Source organism: Chiloscyllium punctatum, chromosome 39 (assembly GCF_047496795.1).
Source record: "Chiloscyllium punctatum isolate Juve2018m chromosome 39, sChiPun1.3, whole genome shotgun sequence".
Lineage (NCBI taxonomy): Eukaryota > Metazoa > Chordata > Chondrichthyes > Orectolobiformes > Hemiscylliidae > Chiloscyllium > Chiloscyllium punctatum.
The window spans coordinates 41440518-41464848 of record NC_092777.1 but is presented as its reverse complement, the minus strand read 5'-3'; the positions used below and the strand labels follow the sequence as shown (position 1 = coordinate 41464848).

Genomic DNA, 24331 nt, shown 5'->3' with positions numbered 1-24331 from the left:
GTAGCTCCAGTATGACCAGTACTTCCACTTCCAAGCATTACTGGTTTCTGTCCCCTGGGAAAGCCCCCCTACCCACCCAAACTGAGCTGTGTTACAATAATGACTCCATGAGGCAAATAGCACATTTAGTGGAACAGATATATATTCAAGCAAGTATGCTAATAACAGTCCATAGCATATGAATAATTATGAATTATGAATAATGGAGGCAGCTTTTTGCACTTTCAGATGTCTTTGTTTTAAATATTTACAAATTGTGGATAGATCGAAGTCCGAAATGCAATTCATGTTCCTCATTATTGGCGAGAGTGAAAAAGAGAAAAGTCTGAGGTTTTGGAAGAGGGAGGAGATGCTTGGATGGGAGGATCATTAAGCAGGGAAAGGCATTCAGAAACACTGGGAGTGCAAACTGGCATCTCAGCTCATTATCAGCAATAGCCAGGCCAAAGTGGCAGGGGATTATATGGCAAGCAAACAAAAGAAAAGGCATTGGAAATCCTAAATGCAGATACCAAGTGGCAAAATCATTAAACTCAGTCTGACAATTAATGCAGGAGATGCTTGCAAGGAAGCCGCCCTGATATTACTCCTTGGTGCCACCTTATATGCCGGCATTACAGCATGCCTGGAAAGAAGGTGCAAACACGTTTCACATCTGAGCTGCCTGCCAGGACCTCCACGTGTAGACTCTCTGCCCTAAACTTGTCATAGGTGCCTCTGCAGTAGTTACTGAACTGGGAGGGCTTTGACAACAAATCGATGATTGTTGTCATGTTCACCATTATGATACGAGCTTTATATTCCAGATTTGTTAGTCACAGCTAACATAATGAGATTCGAATCCTGGAACAAAGGCAGAGGAGGCCACCATTCACCATATAGACTGAGCACTGACTTGAGCTTTTGGATTACTAGCTACTGAGCTTACTAGTTTGTTACTGTCTCCCCAGCTCCACTTACTACCTCTGTTCCATAACCCAGAATATTCCTGTCCAACAAGGCTATCAATTCCAGTTTCCTTGAGTAGGGAAGATGGGGCCTGCAGCAGTCCAGGTAAGAATAGCTCATAACTCTAGATCAAGGGTGGTGATAGAGTCTACACTTTAGCTGCTTTGTTACTGCTGTTCCACTTAAACTACTACTGGCATTCCCATTACACCCAAAACTGGGTGCACAGGTCACCTAAATTGTGCCATTAATTTAAAAAAGGACAGTCTTTAATTTTAAAATCAGAATTGTTGTTGTGTTTTAAGAAATATAATTGCCACAACACTCTTTGCTCAATAAAACTATACAATTCAAGGTATGCTACTAATCAGACAGGGTGCAGTCATATCTGGAGACCAGGCGGTACAAGTGCAAACAAGTCGGGATAGCTGCAGATTCAACTGCATTGAAAGATTTACGTCAAGCTCATTATATTTGACTAAGCAGCATGAATCTGCAAAACAAATAATGAAAAATACCTTGGAGTCTTAGTAAAAGTACAATACATCTCATATAATAACCGATAGCACTCCCCTAACAATTTCTCAAGGACATTACATATAAAAGAGAGTCTGAATTGATAGGGAACAAAAATTAGAATTCTGAAGTTCATTCTACTGCTAAAATTTAACCCAATCAACTAAGACCTTGTGACCCCAATCCTACTGGCTCTAGTTCTAATTTTTTGTGTTTCATGGAGATGGTTGAATCAAAGCAGACGGGTCTTGTTAATCCATGCAAATCAGATTCCATGCGGTCATTAGAAACCCAATGGTATTTCAACTGGATAGGATTGCCAATGGGGCTCTGAATGTTTGCCAATTTTGTTGGTATCAGTCACAAGGCATTCATTGTGTAACATTCATCCACCCTAGCCCCTCCTCCCACTACTGAGGGTGACCTCCTGCACACAGACGAACACCGCGACTTCTCGAGTACAAATCATAACTGTGGAAATTTTTGTGCAATGGAGGAACTTGAGTGCCCAGATAGAAGGAATGTTTCAACTTATAATAAGCCCACACATCTTTATAATGCACTGCATGCTTGTTGAAGCCCAAGGAAAGCTAGAACAGCACTTCGGGTGAGCTGTTTATTCTCTTCCCTGAAAAGTAAGACTCCATGTTAATCATTAAAGCACATTGAAACCAGTTAACTTTGATCTCAATTCTTGACTTACAATGCTCGATCAGTGTAAAAATGTGGTAAAAGGTGATGCCCAAATTAAACAAAGTATTAAAAAGTTAAAATATTTCCAGTGAGTATATTTTGCACATGCTCTACCAGCAAGCACCTGTAGAGTATATACAGAATAAATCCCTTCAAAACACCCTCCAAAAAACATATACAGTTTGAAAAAAAAAGGAGAGCTGTATTTGGATAATCGAGACCTTTCAGGCATGATCACTATTACGAAAATGTCAAATCCTACGTGTCACAAAAATTCAGATGCCATTTCCAGAATCTCCTTCTCAATCACCAAGTATATCTTTGCTTTCCTCCTCTGAGCTGAGCTCCTGATAATAATGGAGCAGTTCATGGATCTCTTTTCAAATATCATGACTGTTCCCTACCATAACCCAATCCCCACTTTTTCTCCATCTGTGCAGTGGGCATTGCCTTAGAGTAAAGGGAAGACCTTTTCACAACAAAGATAAGGAGAAACTTCTTCAATCAGAGAGTGGTGAAACTATGGAACCCATTGCTACAGAAAGCTCTGGAGGCCAGATCATGGAGTATATTTAAGATAGGTTCTTGAGTATCAAGGGTTACAAACAGACAGTGGAAGAATGGCATTGAGAATCTTATCAGCCATGATTGAATCGTAGTATAGACTTAATGGGCTGAATGGCCTAATTTCTGCTCCTATGCCTTATGGTAATCAACTCACATCTGACATGTGACACGTGCAAATCAGTTTCTAAATTTAAAAAAGGTAGATGATATTCACAACTGTAATGATTTTAACGAGGTCAGCCCGGTTGACCTTATAGGATTGGAGTGCCTTGATTAGGGCAATTAATCTAGTCCAATCAGGGAGCCATGGCTGACAGGTAAGAACGGAGTGTCTCACACAGCATTGCCCTTTGATGTGAAGGGTAGTGCTTGTCACTGGCCACTCGGGTGTTTCCTTTCTTCCTGGTGGTGGAAATTGGGTGAAGATTTGTGCACTTTGTGTCTTTCTCTGTGTCTCACATCTACACACACACACCATGGGTGCTGGGAAAAATATAAGCACTACCGCAGTTAGGCAGTAGTGTGGGGGTTAAGGGGAAAAAAAAAGAAAAAAAAATATAAACAGGAGAATTGCCCTTAAAAAAAAAAGAAAAAAGAACGGAGTGTCTCACACAGCATTGCCCTTTGGTGTGAAGGGCAGTGCTTGTCACTGGCCACTCGGGTGTTTTTCATATCTTCCTGGTGGTGGAAATTGAATAAAGATTGGTGCACTTTGTGTCTCGCACCTGCACACACACATCATGGGTGCTGGGGAAAAATAAACACTACCGCAGTGTTGGGGTTAAGAGAAAGAAAATAAAAAAAATAAAAAAAATAAACAGGAGTGTATATAAAAAAAATACAAAAAAAAACCAGGCGATTATCACACAGCATTGCCCTTTGATGAGAAGGGCAGTGCTTGTCACTGGCCACTCGGGGAAAAAAAAAGAACGGAGTGTCGGGATTTGAGGTTTGTCATCTCCCTGTAAAATGGTCGAATGGTAGGGTTTGGGGCTGAGCTTTGCTGCTCCTCTCCCTTGTAAAATTGCTGTCTTTTGTGTACAGCTGTAAATGTTTTTTTTTGTAAACTGTTTGTAATTTGTTTAATAAAACAAACAGGAGATTCAGAGTCTCCTCAGTTTAAAAAAAAAGAACGGAGTGTCACACAGCATTGCCCTCTCTCAAGAAGAGCACTGCTTGTCTCTGGCCACTTGGGCGTTTCCTTTCTTCCCAGTGGTGGAATATAAAGAAAGATTGAAGCATTTGTCGTTTTTCTGACACACACACACACGCCATGGGTGCTGGGGAAAAAAAAATAAGCACTACCGCTGTCAGATGGCAGTGTAAGAAAAAAAAATCTGAAAAAATAAGAGCTACTGCTGTTTGGCGGTAATGTGATGGAGAAAGGAAAAAAAAAACAGGAGTATCACTGTGAGAACTGGTTCCGAGGAAGCTGGATCAGTGTCAAGGACTCTTCACTGATTAATAATGAATGACTAGTGACAGAATAATGGTCTCTGAAGTTATTGCAACAACCTCAACTTCGTCCATCACATTATCTTATCAACTAATCGCTAAAGTGGTCAAAAAGACTTGTCCCCTTCAAACTCCATCCACTTTCCTAACTCTATCCAAAGGGTCATGAAATTATTGTATATTAAATTACTGAATATAAACTTTGTTAGGAAGTGAAAATCATGCCTTTACCTCTATAACCTTCATCTTTTTGTTCACAATGTTTTCCAAGGAGATATCAAGACAGATTTTCAGTGCTGGACTATCGAGTAATCCATTCAGTAACTCATCTTCACGTAGACAATCTTTCTCAGTCTCTACTGTTTGCTGCAGTTCTGACCAAAGATTCCCATTCAGGTCTAAAGCACACAGTACACTGAGCATGTGCAGGAGTCCTTTCTCTGATCCAGTGGTTCCAGCAGCATTGGTCACACCAGTTGGTAGGCCGGAGAAAGCAAGCTTCAGTCCATGATTGGACAGCTTGTCCTGCAGCTTCTGCACAAAACCTTAATAAGATGATATTTAAATAAGAGACAGTGGAATGAAAGTTTCAGTACTTTAATAATAAGGGTACATTTAACAGGTGGAAATAGAGACAGCAAACAGTGATAGAGTCATAGAGATGTACAGCATGGAAACAGACCCTTTGGTCCAACCCGTCCATGCCGACCAGATATCCCAGCCCAATGTAGTCCCACCTGCCAGCACCCAGCCCATATCCCTCCAAACCCTTCCTATTCATATACCCATCCAGATGCATTTTAAATGTTGCAATTGTACCAGGCTCCACCACTTCCTCTAGCAACTCATTCCATACACGCCCCACCCTCTGCATGAAAAGGTTGCCCCGTAAGTCTCTTTTATATCTTTCCCCTCTCACCCTAAACCTATGCCTTGTAGTTCTGGACTCCCTGACCCCAGGGAAAAGACTTCGACTATTTACCCTATCCATACCCCTTATAATTTTGTAAACCCCTTGTAATTTTATAAAGGTCACCCCTCATCCTCCGATACTCCAGGGAAAACAGCCCCAGCCTGTTCAGCCTCTCTCTGTAGCTCAAATCCTCCAACCCTGGCAACATCCTTGTAAATCTTTTCTAAACCTTTTCAAGTTTCACAACATTTTTCCGATAGGAAGGAGACCAGAATTGCACGCAATATTCCAACAGTGGCCTAACCAACGTCCTGTACAGCCGCAACATGACCGCCCAACTCTTGTACTCAATACTCTGGCCAGGCTTGTACTCCAATGCTTAGCAGCACATACAATAATGATTTCTGATTTTAAGACAAGTCATCATAAGTATAACACGACAGCAGGTATTTTCCATGAAAGAGTCATACAGATGTACAGCATGGAAACAGCTTTGGCTGGTTTGTTTTTTTTCTCTCAGTCACACAGTTGCAATGTCAAAGACCTGGAAGTTTAAAAAACCCAAAGAACTAAGGCCACTGGAAGTTGAAACAAAAACAAAAATTGCTGGGAGACACTCAGCAGGTTTGGCAGAATCTGTGGAGACAGTGCTGAAGAAAAGTTTCTGGACTCAAAACACTAACTCGGCTTGTCTTCACAGATGCTGTCACATGTGCTGAGTATCACCTGGAAGTATAACTCTGGGCCTTTGGATGATGTATAACTCAAGGAAATAGAAAACACAAGAGGAGTTAAAATAGTTCAACACTAGATGTAGAAATGAGATTGCAATGTACACCAAGTTATTACTAAACTTTGATTCCTTTAATGGAAAGGCTGACAGACCACTTCCCAAATACATATTTTTACACCAGAGACGTTAAATCTCAGACTGGCCACTCACCTTTGCACTGTGTTAGACAGAAGCGAAGTTTCTCATTACTAATCAGGTAGTCATTCTCAAAGTATGGGCTTAAGTGGAACTCCTGTAGAATGGGCTGCATCTGTTGTTGCTGGCGTCGTGGAGCTACTGTTGCATGCAACCCACTGATCTGGACACCTCCTGCCACAATGTTGTCAAGGCAACGATTCACGACAACATCCACAGCTGTGAAGAAACAGGAACACAACAAAGTGCGCAAGTTCAGAAACAAGAATCTCAAGACTATGACGAACCAGAGGGAAAAAAAAACTTTGCATAAAGTTTCAAAGTACGGATGCAAAATACAGATGTGGCATTCTACAGAATTATTTCTTTGTGGTGCAAACAAATATTGGAATCATCAGAAGCTTCTGCTGCCCTGCACGAATGCTTCAGAAATAACTAAAATCAAAGCTGGTCAATATCTTATTGAAGTGTGTTCAAGAATGTATTGACGTAGCATCTGCTGTACACACAGATAAAACAAAGTTAAAGCTAGATCATGATGTAACTTACAGTTGTGTACTAGACATGTGACCCAATATCAGAGTCATGCCATAGCCCCATAAACTGAGGCAATACCAGCTCCTGCAGATTAGCATTAAGGAGCAAAATTTTTAATTTTTCAAAATCTAAACCTACTGCTGGAAAGGCTGGTCTGTGTTGTGTACAAGTCTGGAAGGATCTGAAGTAGTCCATGTGTGTGCAATAAGCACCATCCACTGTGAAGATTTATAACCCCTCAGCAGGAGAGTAAAATTAGAATTTAGTGGGAGACAGACTTAAAAAGCTAGGTCCTCTCTGCAATCTTTGTAGTATTGTATGGCCTATTCTTACAACCTGTAAATAATTGCGGTAATGCAACAAACTACATCTGGTCTACTCTACAAGACTTTTCTGAAGTTAGTGCGTAGCTAACTTCACACACAATGAACTACATAGGTCCCTAAAAGAACCCACACACAGGAAGTGCAGATGTCAGGACGTAGTCTGTTGGTAGACATGTTAGCACGACAGTGACCACTTTGCTGCAAACTTAGAACAAACTGTTTTGTGCATTTTTACTCGGCAAACTTGACTTAATTTATAACTTGATATCATAATATAAAATTGCTAAGAAAAAGCGAACTACAATTTGCCAGCTGCAACCATGAACACAACTTTTTAAATATATGGAGCTCAATCACACAACATGACGCAGCTGTGTGAAGGCGAAATATTCAAAATGTAATTTTATGACAACAAAAAAAATAAAACAAACGGCCTCAATAACCTTTTTTATTTTCCTGGTAATTTTGGACTTTCTCTTCATGAAGTTGTGGATCAATGCACACAGAACGGATCCGCGTTGGTATTCTCAAGCTGCGTCCTGACAGGCCGACCACAATCATCTGCAACATGGTATCCAAAAGTGTCACCCAGTTCCCAGACCATAGCAACTTTCCTTTATCCCCTAGCATGAGAAAAGGAGATTTTAATAGATTTCGATCAGTTGAACACAAGTTGTGTGTATATGTGTGCCTGTTTCTAAAGTACAAAACTGAAGTTTCAGGATGGCACTTACCAGCATTGTTAGTTTCCAAGATTCCCTGAAAGTTTTTTCCATATTCATATCCCCGTAGGCGCAGCTCTTTATAAACATCTCCTGGAGAGAGGCGGAACGTTGTCTCTGTATCTTCAAACTTCACATTTGCATTTATCTGAGTTTTAAAGTCATTTAGGGCTGTTTCTTCCAAAAGAGAGATTTTCCCTGAAAGGAGTAACAACATAACATTCAATTAAATTCTTAGAAAGTGCCTCCACCAATTTCTAAGACATGAGAACATATACAAGCATCAGTGCATATTTGTTATTTTGTGACACTAATATATGATCATTAAGAACTTGATCCTGTATTCCTTAATTCAACACATTGTATTCAAAAATGTTTTATTAATAAAATAACTATTTGGTCTGAAGTACAGAACTTGATTCAAATAACCAAAGTTTAGATTAGCAAAATTAGATTATCATTTGAGCAAAATCTGGCTGCAAACACTTCTCAAACAAATACATCATTAAGCTTCATAACCAGTTACTTCTTCTGTATAAATATGACCACCATAATGTATAGAAATTTTGACTTATATAAAAAAAACTGGCCAGCTGATAATTGTGTAGACCCAGTCATTTTACTCACTGCAGTTTATGAAATCATAGATATAAAATTCAGAACTCTGTTCATGAATTGCATGCAAAACTTCCAAATTCAAACTAAAAACCTCTATATGTGTCGGGTCACAACAATGAAGAAAGGATATTTCTCATTGATAGCCATAAAATATAGCACTGAGGCAAAGGGAAAATTCTCTCAGTTCTGTGGAGTCATGTTTTGGGAAGTTGGAAAACAACAAAATTAGGGCAAATAAAATATCAGACTGGCTCACCGATGTACTTCCATCCACAGGTTGAATCATATCAGTGACAACAATACACTCAGCAGTGGTTGGAGTCCAGTTAGCCAATGAGTGCCAACTGTAATCATAGAAATTCAGACCTCTGGGCTGCCAGCTTTCTGCCATGCACAGAGGAGATGAGAGCAGAGTAGGATGCTAAGCTGCAATCAATTTGATGGATTTTAAATGTTTACCTCCAAAATGACATTGGAAGGGTGCTATTTTTCAGGCTTAGAGGCTGGTCTTTGTGCCAGACACTACAGACAAATGTCGTGACAGTGTTGTTCTAATGCAGTGGCAACCGCCTCAAGGTCAAGATGGCACCTCCATCGCATTCCTACTACACTTCCTACTTGAATCTTTGCAGCACTCTGACGACAGGGTGGAAGGTGCTCATTGTCACACTCCTGCCTCCAATCTAGTAATGAATAGAAAAGGCTATGGTGGCCTGTTAGTTGGCAGTCTCCCCATAAGGTTTCACTGGTGGGCACAACGAAAAGGTTCAGGACTGGAAAGTCTGACACTCAAAATTTCCCAAGTCAGCAGAGTCCAACCAACGTCTAAGGGGAACATTTCAAATTTCACCACTAGAAGCAGATTGGCCACTCGAAATACAAACCAGAAGATGTTATTAGACACCCAATTCACTATAGCCAGCTTCCTTTAATATGACACATTCAGATCGCCGGCCACATACACATTGCTTGGTACTAAATGAGGAGATCAACATGTGAAATACACCCCACTGAAGGAGTCAATGTTTAAGTGTAAAATGTCAGGAGACTATGTTTATGAATGAGTTGAAACTCTGATGCTTGCTTATTCTTCAAGAGTCTTCACTTTCATAATGTGTCTCACATGTTTGTACAACCACAATTTGTCCCAATTGCTGGTGTTTTTGAATGTGCAGCAAGCCCTTGGACTTTCCTTTTAACCATGCATTTGTTAGAACAGCCAACACCATACATTCAGCTCATTGGGATCAAAGCTTTAATCAGCGTGACTTACCACTAACAGCCAGGCTGTTGTTCTCAGAGACCTCGAATCTATTTGATGCTGGCATGAGCCGCACTTCAAGCTGTACAGAGCCTTGAGAGAAGGACAAGATAAAAATGTATCGAGAGAGATTCACAAATTGTTTTTTGTTCAAATAATCTCACCTGTCTAAAAATTACAATTCTTACAGTTCAACATGAAATATATCCATAAAATATCCCCAGTTGCTCTTTTGGCTTTCTTCTCACCAAGTTTACTCTCTCTTTCCTCATCTTTCTTCATCCTGGCAGTGCAGGCAATCAATAAAGATAAGAACATGGAGCAATTGAACAGCTCAGTAGTTGTAGCACTAAGTGTTTGGGGTGGGGTGGGAGGTGAAGGGGTTGTCAAAATTAAAAAAGGTTTTCATCTTTACATTTTGTTTTCCATCTGTCACATCAACAATTTCCACATTTCAGAGTTGCAGAAACAAGAGATTTTTCAAACGTCATTTGAAAATGAATAACTAGATTCAAAAACAAAACCTTGCCAGCTTAGATCAACATCTTCACTATTGAACCGGAACATAACTTATCTGGAAGTGTGGTGGAGGCAGGTTCAACTGAGGCATTCAAGAGAGCTCTCTATTATTATTTGGATAGAAGTAGCATGTAAAGGTACAGGGAAGGAGCAGGAAATTAGCAATGTGTAATGATGCTCATTTGGGAGAGCCAGTGCAAGCATGATGGGCCAAATGACTACCTTCCGTATCATAACAATTCAGTGATTTTGAACTCACAAGACTCTTCAAAATTTGTGAAGTTTATTATTTTTTTTATTGTTCCAAATGGGACCATTCTCTACACTATTGTCCTGTTTATGTTGTAAACTCATTGAAATGTATGGAATATTCCAGACTCCAGAAGGTCACTACTTTTATTTCTTACATGACCTTCATCCAGAGAAAAAAAAAAGGACTAAATGTGAAATGCACCATGTTAACATTCTGAACACAGTACCTATTTTTGGAATGATGGTTGCCCTGTGTATAACAACGTCTTCAAATATCACAGGTGTCTGTTCCATAACAGCTCCAGTCAGTCGCAACAGTGCTCGCCAGGCCAGAACTAGATATCCAGTGGCTGGATAAAGTACTCGCCCATCGATGCAATGATCAACTATATAATTGTCTGGAGATTCAGGGTTCATATCTGAGTGGAGGGCACAAAATCAACAAGATATCCAAATCAATTAAAATAATACACAGCAATAAAAATTAAATTTGGATTATCTCCAAGTTTAAATTGAGGCAGTTTGTTTTACAATATCCAAAAGCTAAATACAGAAAGCATGAGCGCTTAATCAGTCGTGTGCAACAACATTTCTTGGAGCTATTCAGGAGGATTCTGACCGTGAAACAACTCACCAATGTTAAATACTGTCGCCGCTGCTAATCCTCCAGAACCTGAGGAGAAGTCTTCAGTCTTGGGTACATCCCAGATTTGGCTGTGGTCCCACGTGATGCAGGGGGATATTAAGGAAGTTCCAGCAGGGACTGGATACTTCAGAGGTGGGAATAACTTGTTGGAGTCCAGGTTTGCCCTGCCATTTCAAAGTAACACATGAATGTTGAAACCTTTTAGGTCATTTAGATATGATAATCACCACATAAGTGCACTTATTTAAGATCTTCTCAGACCTACATGGGGAACCAACTTAAGCAACAACAATTTACCAGAATGAACTTGGTTTGTTCCAAAGTCAGCTCGAGCCGGATTCTCCAGTTATTATGGAAAGTAGAGATTGACAAAGCTTTGGCCATTTTAAAAAGCAAATTTGAGTTGAAGATGCAAAGTAAAGCTTGCAATAATCAGAAAGCTTTTGGCTTCAAGAGGTTACTTAAAAAACAAACTGTTATGAGGGTCCCAAAATAATATCACTCATTAAGCTCCTCCCCACATTTACGTTCAGCCATTGACATTTACGTCACCCAAGTTTGACCCTAGTTTTGAATAACTGTAACCCATAGTCCAAAAGTGCTGCCTTGTCGAATGAATTCTATGCCCATCCAACCACTCTGAGTGGGCATCTACAATGACTAAAAACATTGTGCCCATGAAACGGCCTGTGCAGTCAATGTGCAACTGAGTCCAGGGTTTATCTGGCCATTCCCAGAAATGTGAGGGAGCTGTTAGCAGTAACTTTTGTCTTTGTTGGCACTCTGGGCACAACTCCACCAACATGAAAATCTCTGTATCCAATCCTGGCCACCAGATATAACTGGCGTCGAGGAGTTACAATCCTCTCCTTCATCAGTTCATAATCCACAAGGCTTTTGAGGTCCACACTTGGTATTATCTAAATAACCATCCTTTGAGCTTTCATATTGCACTGTGCTATAGATCTTGACTCTTTACCCCATGTGTCTTTGGTTTTACCCAATGCATTTAACCCATCAAAACTAGGAGCTAATTGTTTTGAAAACAATCCAACAGGTGTAACGCCATACACTGGCATGAACCTCAAGTGAGGAGTAAGGCAACACCTTCAGTCTCCCATTTCCAGTCAATAATGAAACTGGCATTAAAAGCAATTACCAAACAGGCAGCCTATCTGTCCTTTGCTAAAATTGAACAAAGTTGCAGAGTGACAAATGTTTCCTCTCATTAATCATGACTTTTTTTTGATTAATGAATGGTGCACTGGGCAGCTAACATTGGAAAAACGAGGCATCATATGGTGTCTTGTGAGCAGCAAGTTTTACAAAGGATTGCACATGTCCCTACTCAAATTTAATTTCTCAATTCGCTTTCCATTCGAGAGTAATCACTTACCCACTTGCGTAGATTTTGCCAATGTGAGACAAGAAATACTCCAGGTTATTGTTATGCCCTCGTTTCATCAGAGGGATAAAAAGACAGGAAGGCTTCAAACTTCGTTTCAGAATAGCCTGAAGCAAGGAGCAAATGCTCATCAGCAGATGCATTCACAACCTTTAAAATTTTTATATCGAATAACAAACAACTTGCTACAGTTCTGTATTATTTAAAGTAGAACAATCCAATTACACAACTTGGCTTTCCATATGTCCTCAAAAATGTCAATAAGCTGAAAAATAACTTGCCTATTGATAGGATAAAAATTGAGAGAAATTATCAGAATTCATAAATGTCTGAACCAAGACAGTTTTGTTCTCCATTGTGCCCTGAAAAAAGGCAATTCTGATCAAGGCTTTGCAACGTGATGTCATAGTAAAGATGTGTCTGTGTTAGAGGGGATACAGAGGTCATTCATAAGAATGTTGCCTTGAGTGGAGAACTTTAACTGTGGGATTCTTTGGACTGAGGAAAGGCTGAGGGAAGATCTAACTGAAATGTACAAAATTACACAGGGTGTCAGAGCAAATGAAAAGGGCTCTTGTGGCACGGTGTTACAGTGTCCCTAACTCTCAGCCAGGAGGCCCAAGTTCATGTCCCACCTGCTCCAAAGCTGTGCTCCATCTCCAAATAGGTTCAGGAGAGTAGGTCAATGAAAAAGCCCAATCCCGCTTTGCTGAGGGATTCAGATTTAGGGGGCATGGATTTAGTGTGATGTGGAAAGGGGATTTAAAAAGATGATCTTTTCACCAGCCGGAGTCTGGAACTTAGTACCTGAAGCATGCGAGGTTCTGACATTAACCTCAAGTGAAGAGTAAGGAAACACCTTCAGTCTCCCACTTCCAGTCAGTCAATAATGGAACTGGCATTAAAAGCAATTACCCTTTGCTAAAACTGAACAAAGTTGTACAGTGCCAAATGTTTCCTCTCACTCACATGAGGCAGAAACTCATATGACACTTTAAAAGTGTATATGCACTTGAAGTGGCATAACCAACAATGTAATGGAATAAAAAAGTGGATAGTGGGATTCTGCTGGATGGTTCCTGGTCAGCCAGGATGGACAAAAAAAAAGGCCAAATAGCATCCCCGGTTTCTGTAATTTTCTGCAATTCTTTCCAAGAATGTCAAATCTCTCAATATATTGTCGATATTAAAAGACCTTTAAAGTTATAAGTAACCACAAAGTTGTTAAATTCAAAAAAAGGTGCAATTGTCCATAATTAATGCAGACAAACCAAAACTGCAAAAGTCTATGTCAATTTGAAATTTTCTTTATAAGAAACATTCTTCTTGTCATGGCAGGAGTTCAAAACTGTTGGAACTGAATGCAACTGAAATGTTGAAAGATGCCTTGTGTTAATTAAAATTCACTCTTATAAACCTTATAGCAAGCACACTTTCTAACTCAACAGGACCTTCCATGAAGTCAAATGGTACAAACAGTTCAAAATCAAAGAAGAAAGGCTAATACCTGAAGGAGGGCATGAGCAGAAATCTCAACCACGACAGCGTTATCGGGAATATGCTGCAGTCCTTCCTGGAACAGGACCGGGCTCACCAGGTTGTTGACATGATACTCAGCAGAGGAGAACTTGGCCAGATCACTGCCCCATTTGGATTCTGGGATCGATGTACTGATCCAACGAGCAGAACGAAGTTTAGGGACAGTTATAACCTGCAGTCAGGAAGGTGAGAATGATTGAGGATGGGAGGAGTGAGGAAAAGAGAAAATAAAAAAAAAAGTGTACAGAATCAATACAAAATATAATGAAAACTCGATTATTCAAAAGTTAATTGGAAATATTTACAAAGAAGTAATTGCTGAAGCAAAATGCATCTGGAAGAATTAGGTGACAATGTCTTTATGGATTAGAAACCCAACTCTGAAGTGTCAAGGAGTTCAGTGCTTTGGGTGTGATTTTGCATGTATTTGCACAATCCTGGCAAGCGCTGCACTAGGTGTTATTTTTCCTAACAGCCAAATAAGAGACATCTAGGGGAAAATATGCACTACAGATGCTGGAGATCAGAGTGGTGCTGGAAAAGCACAGCAGGTCAGGCAGCATCCGAGAAGCAGGAAAATCAACATTTTGGGCCTTTGATTTTCCTGCTCCTTGGATGCTGCCTGACCTGCTGTGCTTTTCCAGTGCCATTCTAATCTTGAAATAAGAGACATCCTCTACCAATGCTACCAATAGTATTTAGCAACTTAATATAGGAAAATAAGAGGTGTACCATCTGTTTCTGTTCCCTTCAGAATGTTGGGTTGCAACCTGCAAGAACCAGTGCTAAGCAACATGACATGATAGAGGGCTGACACTTAACTTAATCACGGTCAATCTCAGTACTTCAAACTCCAACCTCTAAACTCCCTCAATCTTCCCATTGACAAACTAACTGAAGCACTCGGTGACCCCCACCATAAGACCACTGCAATGATTTTCACCTTGGACTTTCTAGCCCTATCATTGTGCTGATCATTAGCACTACATACTTGACCTATTTTGTTGGGACACTATCCCATGTAGGCTACGTTTGAAAGGTTTCTGAAATCCTATGCAATTCTACAGCATTGACATGTCCTGTCTTGATCTTCAAAAGCATTTTCCAGAGACATGATGGCCATTACCTTCTGCAGTGCACTTAGAAGTGTTGGGGCGATGGAAGCCATGTAGTAGGAATGGAATGCAACGCCTGCACTGCGAACTTCTTTTGCAAAGACTCCATCCTCTTTCAGCTTGGCCACAAATTTACTTACAGCTTCCTAACATGAAAACAGAAAAAAAAAGAGAATCAAAATTAATAGTACAGAGGCAACTAAACAACATATTTTGACTATCCTGAATCTGGAGATAAATGTTTGCCCAGTAGCTTACTGTTTATTTATGTTATTTATTTTCAAATATTCATCCCATTCACTTAAAACTAGACATGTCATTGCCTCAACAGCTACACGTGGTACAATACTCTTGGGTACAGTTTTCACTTTGGGGGCAATCAGCAAACGCTGACCCTCAGAACTCCTGCTTATTTCCATAATCACAAAAAGCAAAGCAACACTTACAAGAATTAGAGATTTTAAAAGAAAGTAAATCTGTCCTAAAAATATTTCCTGATCTATTTAAGAAAGTAACTGCTCAGTAAAGTTTGTTACTAAAGCTGAAAATTGTCACTGAATCATCACAAATAAATAAAACCAATCTACTTGTGAGTATCATGTTGTAAATTACTGAAAATTACTCTTGCATACGTGCAAAGCTATTTTCTCACTAAATTAGGATACAACAGTCAGTCCCTTCGTACATTTTAAGAAATGGCTCCAAAAGATCCCCTCAGAATAAACTTAATCAATCAGTGTTTTTATAGTCAGAGGATCCTGCTAAAGTGCTGGTGCCTCCCTCAAAACGTACAAAAGGAAGGCAACTAGCTAAACCCTCCGTCGTGGTTTTGTGGGCAGCATCTAGTTCTAGCATGTCATATTGCAAACGACTGTAGGAAGTTAATTTACATTGAATGTAATTAGCTCTTACAGTTTCGGTTACACAAGCAAACTATACCAAAAAGCCCAGCTCACTTGAGTGGAACTCCAGTCTTTAAAATGTTATAATAATGCATTTACTGAAAAAAAAAATCATTTAGCAACCCTACATTCTTGTTTTTCACTTCAAGTAGTGTCTTTTTCACCAATCTCCACTTGACCAGATCCAGGCTTGATCCCTTTAAATCTCTGCTCCACTAAAAATAATCCCAAACTCTAGGGGTTAGATGGCCCAGTGGTATTATCACTAGACTATTAACCCAGAGACGCTGATAATGTTTGAATCTTGCCATGGCAGATAATGGATTTTGAATTCAATAACAATCTGGAAATAAGAGTCAAATGATAATTGTTGGAGAAAAACCCATCTGGTTCATGACCGTCTTTTAGGGAAGGAACTCCATCACCCTTATCTGCTCTAGTCTACATTTGACTCTTGACTTACGGGGTAACGTGGTTGACTCTTCAGCATCTCTAGGCAACTCCGGAAGGGCAATGAATGCTGGTTTAGCCAGTGATGCCCACATCCCATGAATGAATTTTTAAAAATATGTTGAATCTTTCATTCCAGCCTCATCCCATTCATTATCCATGTATCACTTTCATGGTTACAATCCTTCCAATAATGGACTATTTAGAGTTACGATTACATGCATTCAACATTATCACTACCTTATTTAGTTCACATTCATTCATTCATTTGCAGTGGGTGTCACTGGCAATATCAGTATTTGTTGCCTATCCCAGAGCACCCTTGAGAACATGTGGTGAGCAGCCATTTTAATAGTTGCAATCAATCTGGTAACCCAGGGACCTGGAGTAAATTTCTCCAGAGACACGCATTCAAAAAAGGTCACTGCAATAGCTTGGCAATTCAAATTCGTTTAGCTGAATAAATCTGGAATTCTAAATAAAAAGGCTCTCAGTAATTGTGCCCACAAAACCAGAATTGTTACAAGAATGCTATTGGTTCAATAATGCCCTTTCGGAAAGGAAATCTGTTGTTTTACCTATCATGCCCCAGTCTGCACTCAATTCCATCACTGTGGTTGCTGTTACCCCCTGAAAAGGCCACTCAAATAATTTAGAAATGACCAATAAATGCTGACCTTACGAGTGATTATTCATTTGTGAGATGTGGACAATGAGAAAAAGACCAAGGATTGTTTTTATTTTTTAAAACTTGGAAGATGCATCCTAGACTTAAAGTTAAATATGTCCTTCTGTTCAGTGTAGATTGCCTCATTACAATCTACTGTTCAGTGTCTTACCTGTGGTCCAGAGATGGTGACAGTATCTTCTGCATTATGGCAGGCTGGAACTACTCCCTCTGGACATTGCACCTTACATTCGTTCCAGGTCAACCCTGTCAGATATTGAAATGTTAAAATATCATAATTTAGCTCAATGTGCCACATTCTTATTCTTTTTTTACAATGCCAATACTCTCAGGTTATGATCAAGTTTCTTTCATATGCTAAACTAACTTTCATGAAAATGATGGTCACTTTCCTAGTGGCAGATAGGTTTTGGCCAACATGTAGGACAGCGTGTATGCTAATGATTAACTTGACAGGGTTGTTGGAGACACAATACTCTTTAAATGATTAAAAGAGAGAGGGAACCCCTGGATGATAATGTGAATTTGTTTGCACTGGAAGAACTTTATGAGCAAACATTAAAAAGGAGTGTTAACTTGTTTTCTGTTTAAAAGAACCATGAATTGTCATTTTGTTTGCTTAAGGAAAATATGCATAGCTTGGAAAACCTTTGTATTCAATTGGCAGAGGTAGTGGTGGGAATTAGATGTATGAAGCAGTTTCTCCTGAAGAAAGGAGCATGTTCAAATTGTTGGAAATTGTTTATTTCCTCATGTAAAGGTTTTAGGGTAAAAATTCCAGACAAGAAGTAGTGTTTAGTTAGAATTAGAAGGGATTAACTGAAGTGGAGAAAGTCTATGCTCAGTTTTATGACTAACCAAGGAAAAGGGAACCCGATTCTCAAGATTGGGGATTGAAAGAAAAAAAAAGGTAGGCCAAACATATGAATGCGATCAAGAAAAGAATGAATTGCCTCTGGTGTTTCAGTAATGTGAGGTGATGGTGTTGAAATAGATAGAATAGCATTTTTCCATGAGCTTTAATTTTTTTCAAAATGTGTAATACGCATTATTCTAAATTCATTTCTTTTGCATAATTAACTGGTGTTTTATTGTTGAAATCAAACCTGAAGCATTGTGTACTTGTGGTTAGTGAAAGATCACCTTGTTAAATAAAAAGAAAATATAATCTATCAAACCAAATTTCTGTCTGGGATCTGACTTGGTTGGTAATGGCATCGGCATCAGCTGGAATCATAACCTGGTGCTCATTCAGGAGTTGACTAGTAATATGAAGAATAATACACTTGCACTATTGACACTCCCAATATTAGTCACTTTCTAATCCACAATAATGATATGAAGGCCATATCCAGATTAAAACTTGTTTTGACCCATCAATAGATCATCAAATCAACTGCAGAAAGCTTCCTCTACTTTATTACTCTACCTTATAGAATAACTTTAGCACTCAACTTCTTCTAAGTGAAACTCTTTCCTGGTTTGGAGCCTCTTCTGGTCAATTTCTTTTTCAAAGTTGAGGAGCACATTGGAACATTTTCCATTTTAAACCTTTTGTTTAAAGAACATGTCAGAACCTTTCAACTTTCCAATCATGGATCCAACACTTTTAAACCACTTTATAGCTCAGTGAATGGCAAAACGTCCCTCTGCTTCATTTCAATGGTACACATCTCAAACCTGCTGAAATGTCTATACTCCTCCAATTTTGATGTATTGGAGATTACAGATATTCATCATTCAACCACTGACATCCATCCCTTTAGTTGCTAAGGCCTTAAGGTATAAAACTCCCTCCTGAAATCTCTCTGCTCCTCACCCCTCTTCCTTTAAATATGCTTCTTAAAACCTATCCCTTTGACCAAGCTTTGGCTATCTTCCCTAGTGTCTCCTTAGTGGCTTGGTGTAAAATTTTGGTTGATAACATTCCTGTGAAATACAAGTTGTACTTCCAAGTTGAACGTCAAATACACAACTCAGATGATTTCCACCTTTAATAATAGCTATTGCATCAGATCGACAATTTAGAAAGTGCAGAATTATGAATTTTTTTTTTTGGTGCAACACTCTGGATTCAGACTACCCAAAATCATCATCCAAAAGTATCTCAGGCCAGCCAAAAATCCCATATCATTAATCAGGGCTCAGATCATTGTGTTCAAACTCATCTTGGGCAGAAACCCAACAGCCAAAATGGCTGAACTAAATTGGAACCAGTGCTGGTTTTGACATAAAACAAACAGGAACACCATTCCATCCATAGACTGAAATATAAATTCTATATGATTAATCAAAGCAAGCTTAAGCTCACTCCATTGTTTGAATAGGTCTCTCAGTTTGCATAATCAGCTGTCTCTCTTCCCCTCCCTTCCTGACAGAGTTGATACACTGCTGGGGTCCAATTACATAGCTATCTGCTACCAGGGATCACATGCATGCCTTGACATTTGTGTCAGCAGGATTTTCACCTCAGCCAAGTCATTGATGGCACCTAACATTTGTGACATCAATGCTTCTGCTTCAGCTTTCTTCACTGGACTGTGTCCAGGAGCAAGAAGCCTTGCTAATTGTACCAAGCCCAGGGATGCTGGTGCCAAGCACCAACCCAGAAATTGTGGTCACCGAATTGATAGTGATCAATTCGAGAATTTTGCAGGCTATGTACTTCAGTGACTCCTTTGAAGGACTTACTGAACCACCCAAGGAATTCAACAGTTTTGCTTTTGAAACTTAAGATGTGAGGTGGTCATTCAATCACTTACCAACAGCAGCCATTGCCCCCGCTGGCAATTTGGCCTCCTTGATGCAGCGCCCCCTCCAGTAGGCAGCTAATATAACTTCCTCATGGGTTAGTGAATCATCAGCATAGCCACAGGCCAGCTCCCCCACTGAGTGCCCAACAATGCCATCCGGTTGCAGACCCAGAGCCTTCAGCATGTCTATTTGAGCGATCTGTAATTAAAAGCAGAATGAGACCAAAGCAGAGTCACATGCAGAATTCTGTTTTCTTTTTAGAATGGTAAGATATTTAACAATAACCAAACTTTTTTTTTACCTGAATGGCAGCAAGGGCTACAAAGGCATGTACGGTATCATCAAACGTTGTATCTTCAGCACTCACAAGGAGTTCAGATACTTTTAATCCAGTTGTTTCTAATGCTTTGTCAGAACGCAGAATGGATTCACGGAATATATCCAATTTCATCAGAGAGCGACCCATTCCAATCCACTGAGCTCCCATGCCTGAGAGAATGACAACACATCAGTAGAATTGCCACTTCAGTGATACTCAGTTGATATAAAGTACAAGACTATCCCTACCTTCTCACTGGTGCTGCCAAAAAGATACAAATAAAAAAAGATAGACTGAAGCAAAAAGCTGATTCATTCAAATCACTTATTGGTTGATTATTAGGTGAAGATGAAAGTGTATGGTAGTGCCACTGGGCTGGTAATCCAGGGGCCCAGGCTAATTAGCTGGGCACAGATTTAAATCCCAGCTAGAGGGATGAAAATGCAAGTAATAAAATGCTCTGTAACTGAGACCATGGAATTATCATTTATCTCAAAAACTCATTTTGTTCATTAAAGAAATTGGTCATCCTTACCTGGTCTGGCCTACATTTGATACCAACTACACAGTAATATGGCTTACTCTTAACTAACAAAACACACACTTCAAGGACAAATAGAGACAAGTAAAAATGCTTGCCACAAATCAGGAAAGAATAAAACAAACAAAAAAAAGTCAGCATTCTCCTGTGTGCATTATCATGTCACTTGCAGGGAAACTATTCATATAATGGTTTCTCTACCCACACACACACAGTTCTCAGCAAAACAAAAATTCAAGTAGAAGAAGCTAAAAAGGCTGGCATGTTTCACTGAAAAGAGGCCTACTTACCCTTATAAAAATGTCTACCTCTTTATATGTGGAAAATTAAACATAATTAGAGACTAAGAACAAAAATATCCTCTTAGATGAAATACATCAGTTGAATAGCTTTAAGTCTTTTAAACTACAGTCTCGCATTATACTTAGAAGAATTGATTTAATATTCACCAAAACACAGACACTGATGCATTTTCCCACCCACTCCCATGTCTGGTTTCAGTCCCAAAGCACCAAGTTTAATTGAAGGGTCAAACAACAAGAAGTTAACAAGAAGTCCAATATTCTCATCAAACCACAGTTTTTTTCAGTACCACAATTCTTCTTCCTGTCAGAGCACATTAACAGTATTTTGTGAAAAGATTATTTCATTAATTACAAACTTGTATGGTCTGTCATGCAATCCCAAATTCAGATAAAGGCCAAACTTTTGATGGTATTAGGCAAGAACTTTTGAAAGCTGATTGGGGGCAGATGTTCACAGGTAAAAGGGATGGCTGGAAAATGGGAAGCCTTTGGAACGGAGGTAACGAGAATCCAGAGAAAGTATATTCCTGTTAGGGCAAAAAGGGAAGGCTGGTAGGTATAGGGAATGCTGGATGACTAAAGAAATTGAGGGTTTGGTTAAGAAAAAGAAGGAAGCATATGTCAGGTATAGACAGGATAGATCGAGTGAATCCTAAGAAGTAGGAGTATACTTAAGAGGGAAATCAGGAGGACAAAACAGGGACATGAGATAGCTTTGGCAAATAAAATTAAGGAGAATCCAAAAGGGGTTTTACAAATATATTAAGGATAAAAGGGTAACTAGGGAAAGAATAGGGCCTCTCAAAGATTAGCAAGGCAGCCTTTGTGTGGAGCCACAGAAGATGGGGGAGATACTAAATGAGTATTTTGCATCAGTATTTACTGTGGAAAAGGACATGGAAGGTATAGACTGTAGGGAAATAGATGGCGACATCTTGCAAAATGTCCATATTACAGAGGAGGAAGTGCTGGATGTCTTGAAACTAACTAGCCATTTGGTTACAGAACTGGCTCAAAAGGTAAAAGGCGGAGGGTGGAGATAGTGGAGAGTTGTTTTCCAGACTGGAAGCCTGTGACCAGTGGAGTGCCACAAGGATTGGTGCTGGGTCCTCTACTTTTTGTCATTCCCATAAATGATTTGGATGCGAGCATAAGAGGTACAGTTAGTAAGTTTGCAGATGACACCAGAAATGGAAGTGTCGTGGACAGCGAAGAGGGTTACCTCAGATTACAACAGGATCTGGACCAGATGGACCAATGGGCTGAGAAGTGGTAGATGGAGTTTAATTCAGATAAATGTGAGGTGCTGCATTTTGGGAAAGCAAATCTTAGCAGGACTTATACACTTAATGGTAAGGTCCTAGGGAGTGTTGCTGAACAAAGAGACCTTGGAGTGCAGGTTCATAGCTCCTGGAAAGTGGAGTCACAGGTAGATAAGTTAGTGAAGGCGGCATTTGATATGCTTTCCTTTATTGATCAGAGTATTGATTACAGGAGTTGGAAGGTCATGTTGCAGCTGTACAGGACACTGGTTAGGCCACTGTTGGAATACTGCGCGCAATTCTCGTCTCCTTCCTATCGGGAAGGTGTTGTGAATCTTGAAAAGGGTTCAGAAAAGATTGACAAGGATATTGCCAGGGTTGGAGGATTTGAGCGAGAGGGAGAGGCTGAACAGGCTGGGGCTGTTTTCTGTGGAGCGCCGAGGCTGAGGGGTGACCTTAGAGGTTTACAAAATTATGAGGGGCATGGATAGGGTAAATAGGCAAAGTCTTTTCCCTGGGGCCCGGGAGTCCAGAACTACAGGGCATAGGTTTAGGGTGAGAGGGGAAAGATATAAAAGAGACCAACGGGGCAACTTTTTCATATAGAGGATGGTACGGGTTTTAAATGAGCTGCCAGAAGAAGTGGTGGAAGCTGGTACAATTGCAACATTTAAAAGGCATTTGGATGGGTATATGAATAGGAAGGGTTTGGAGGGATATGGGCCAGGTGCTGGCAGGTGGGACTAGATTGGGTTGAGATATCTGGTCGGCATGGACAGGTTGGACCGAAGGGTGTTTCCATGCTGTACATCTCTATGACTCTACCATAAGTCTAAAAAATTTAAATTTTCATGAAATCAAAATCTGTACAATATGACAAGATTTAAAAGACATTAAAACTTCTTTGCTCTTCTCATTAATTCCAGTGTCATAACTACCAACTCCTCTCTATTTTATAGAGTGTTTCAAAGGCACCAACCTGAACAGATATACCAAAGTGATCTTCCAGAAGACTGCACTTGCTGCACTTCTTTAGCATCCATTTCACTTGCGACTAGGGTGTAACCTCGGTAAGGCATTGCTGAAGCAGGCATCGTAGAAATATCATTCAGCAAGCTCAAAAAATTCACATCGTTGCTGTGTTGCCTGCTTTGCTCAATCAGTGATTCAACGGCTTCAGAGGTACGGCCACATATTTGGACTAGTCGTGGAAGTGCCAGGGGCACTGAAGGAGAAGCTCTCTTTAAATTGGGACGCAAAATGACATGAACATTGGAACCTCCAAATCCAAATGAATTAACTCCCACAATTCCACCTTTCACAGGGACAGGTTCAGTTACTACTTGGATACATCCATTCTGCAGAGCTGGAACATCAGGATTGGGAGTTTTGTAATGAATATTGGGAGCCCACAGGCCATGTTCCAAAGAAAGTACAACCTGACATGGGAGAAAGGAAGCAAGACTTCTATTAAAGTTAAATCTCAAGGTTAAGAATCATTCAATATGAAGGTGCATCCATATTTATCCATTTTGTCCACAAATTAGCAAACAAAAACATGTGCATTTTCCAGTTATTGTAACACAGAACAGTTGGAGCGGTAGAGAAGCAATGAGTAAACCAATAGGTGACTTGCCTTTGCTAAAGCAGCCAATCCTGATGCAGGTTCTGGGTGGCCCATGTTTGATTTTGTTGATCCCAGCAATAAGGGCCTGCGATCAAATGGGCAAAAAACATTCACAATTCCATTCAACTCCTGTGGGTCACCAACCTACATAAAACAAAATTGAACATTTGACAGCCGTGCACTGGCAGAAAGACCGGATTGCTACTTTTGAAGTCCATTGCCCTCTCACCAGCCTATCATCCCATTTGTCAGCACTGTAACAAGCCTGCAAGTGGTAACAGGTTTCAGACCGCAGCCAATCAGGACTGCAACACTTGCTATTGGTATCCTTAGAGAACACAATCATTCTGGGCATCTTTGCTGCGGGTGGGTGGAGATGCTTTTCAGACTTTTACCCCCTTCTACTTAACACTCACTCTCCCTTGTCCACACCATGTTATAGACAAGATTCCTCATCAATAATGTTGTCCCTAAGGCCACTGAAAGCTTTTTTCAGAAGATCTGGATAATTTTACAAGTAAGG

General features: G+C 40.0%; 1 protein-coding gene across 2 annotated transcripts in view; it reads right to left on the bottom strand.

Moving 5' to 3' along the window:
• Positions 1 to 24331, bottom strand: part of fasn (fatty acid synthase) — an 89878-nt gene that overhangs the window by 41616 nt on the left and 23931 nt on the right. For both annotated transcript variants that reach the window (XM_072558520.1, XM_072558519.1), the window contains exons 8-22: positions 23818 to 23952; positions 23161 to 23620; positions 20056 to 20243; positions 19763 to 19952; positions 17152 to 17246; positions 14972 to 15106; positions 13814 to 14017; positions 12298 to 12413; positions 10890 to 11065; positions 10483 to 10674; positions 9497 to 9577; positions 7618 to 7803; positions 7327 to 7506; positions 6036 to 6239; positions 4411 to 4724 (exon numbers count right to left, since the gene is read on the bottom strand). In XM_072558520.1, the coding sequence (XP_072414621.1) occupies positions 4411 to 4724; positions 6036 to 6239; positions 7327 to 7506; positions 7618 to 7803; positions 9497 to 9577; positions 10483 to 10674; positions 10890 to 11065; positions 12298 to 12413; positions 13814 to 14017; positions 14972 to 15106; positions 17152 to 17246; positions 19763 to 19952; positions 20056 to 20243; positions 23161 to 23620; positions 23818 to 23952 (2856 nt within the window). The remainder of the gene's footprint in view (positions 1 to 4410; positions 4725 to 6035; positions 6240 to 7326; positions 7507 to 7617; positions 7804 to 9496; positions 9578 to 10482; positions 10675 to 10889; positions 11066 to 12297; positions 12414 to 13813; positions 14018 to 14971; positions 15107 to 17151; positions 17247 to 19762; positions 19953 to 20055; positions 20244 to 23160; positions 23621 to 23817; positions 23953 to 24331) is intronic.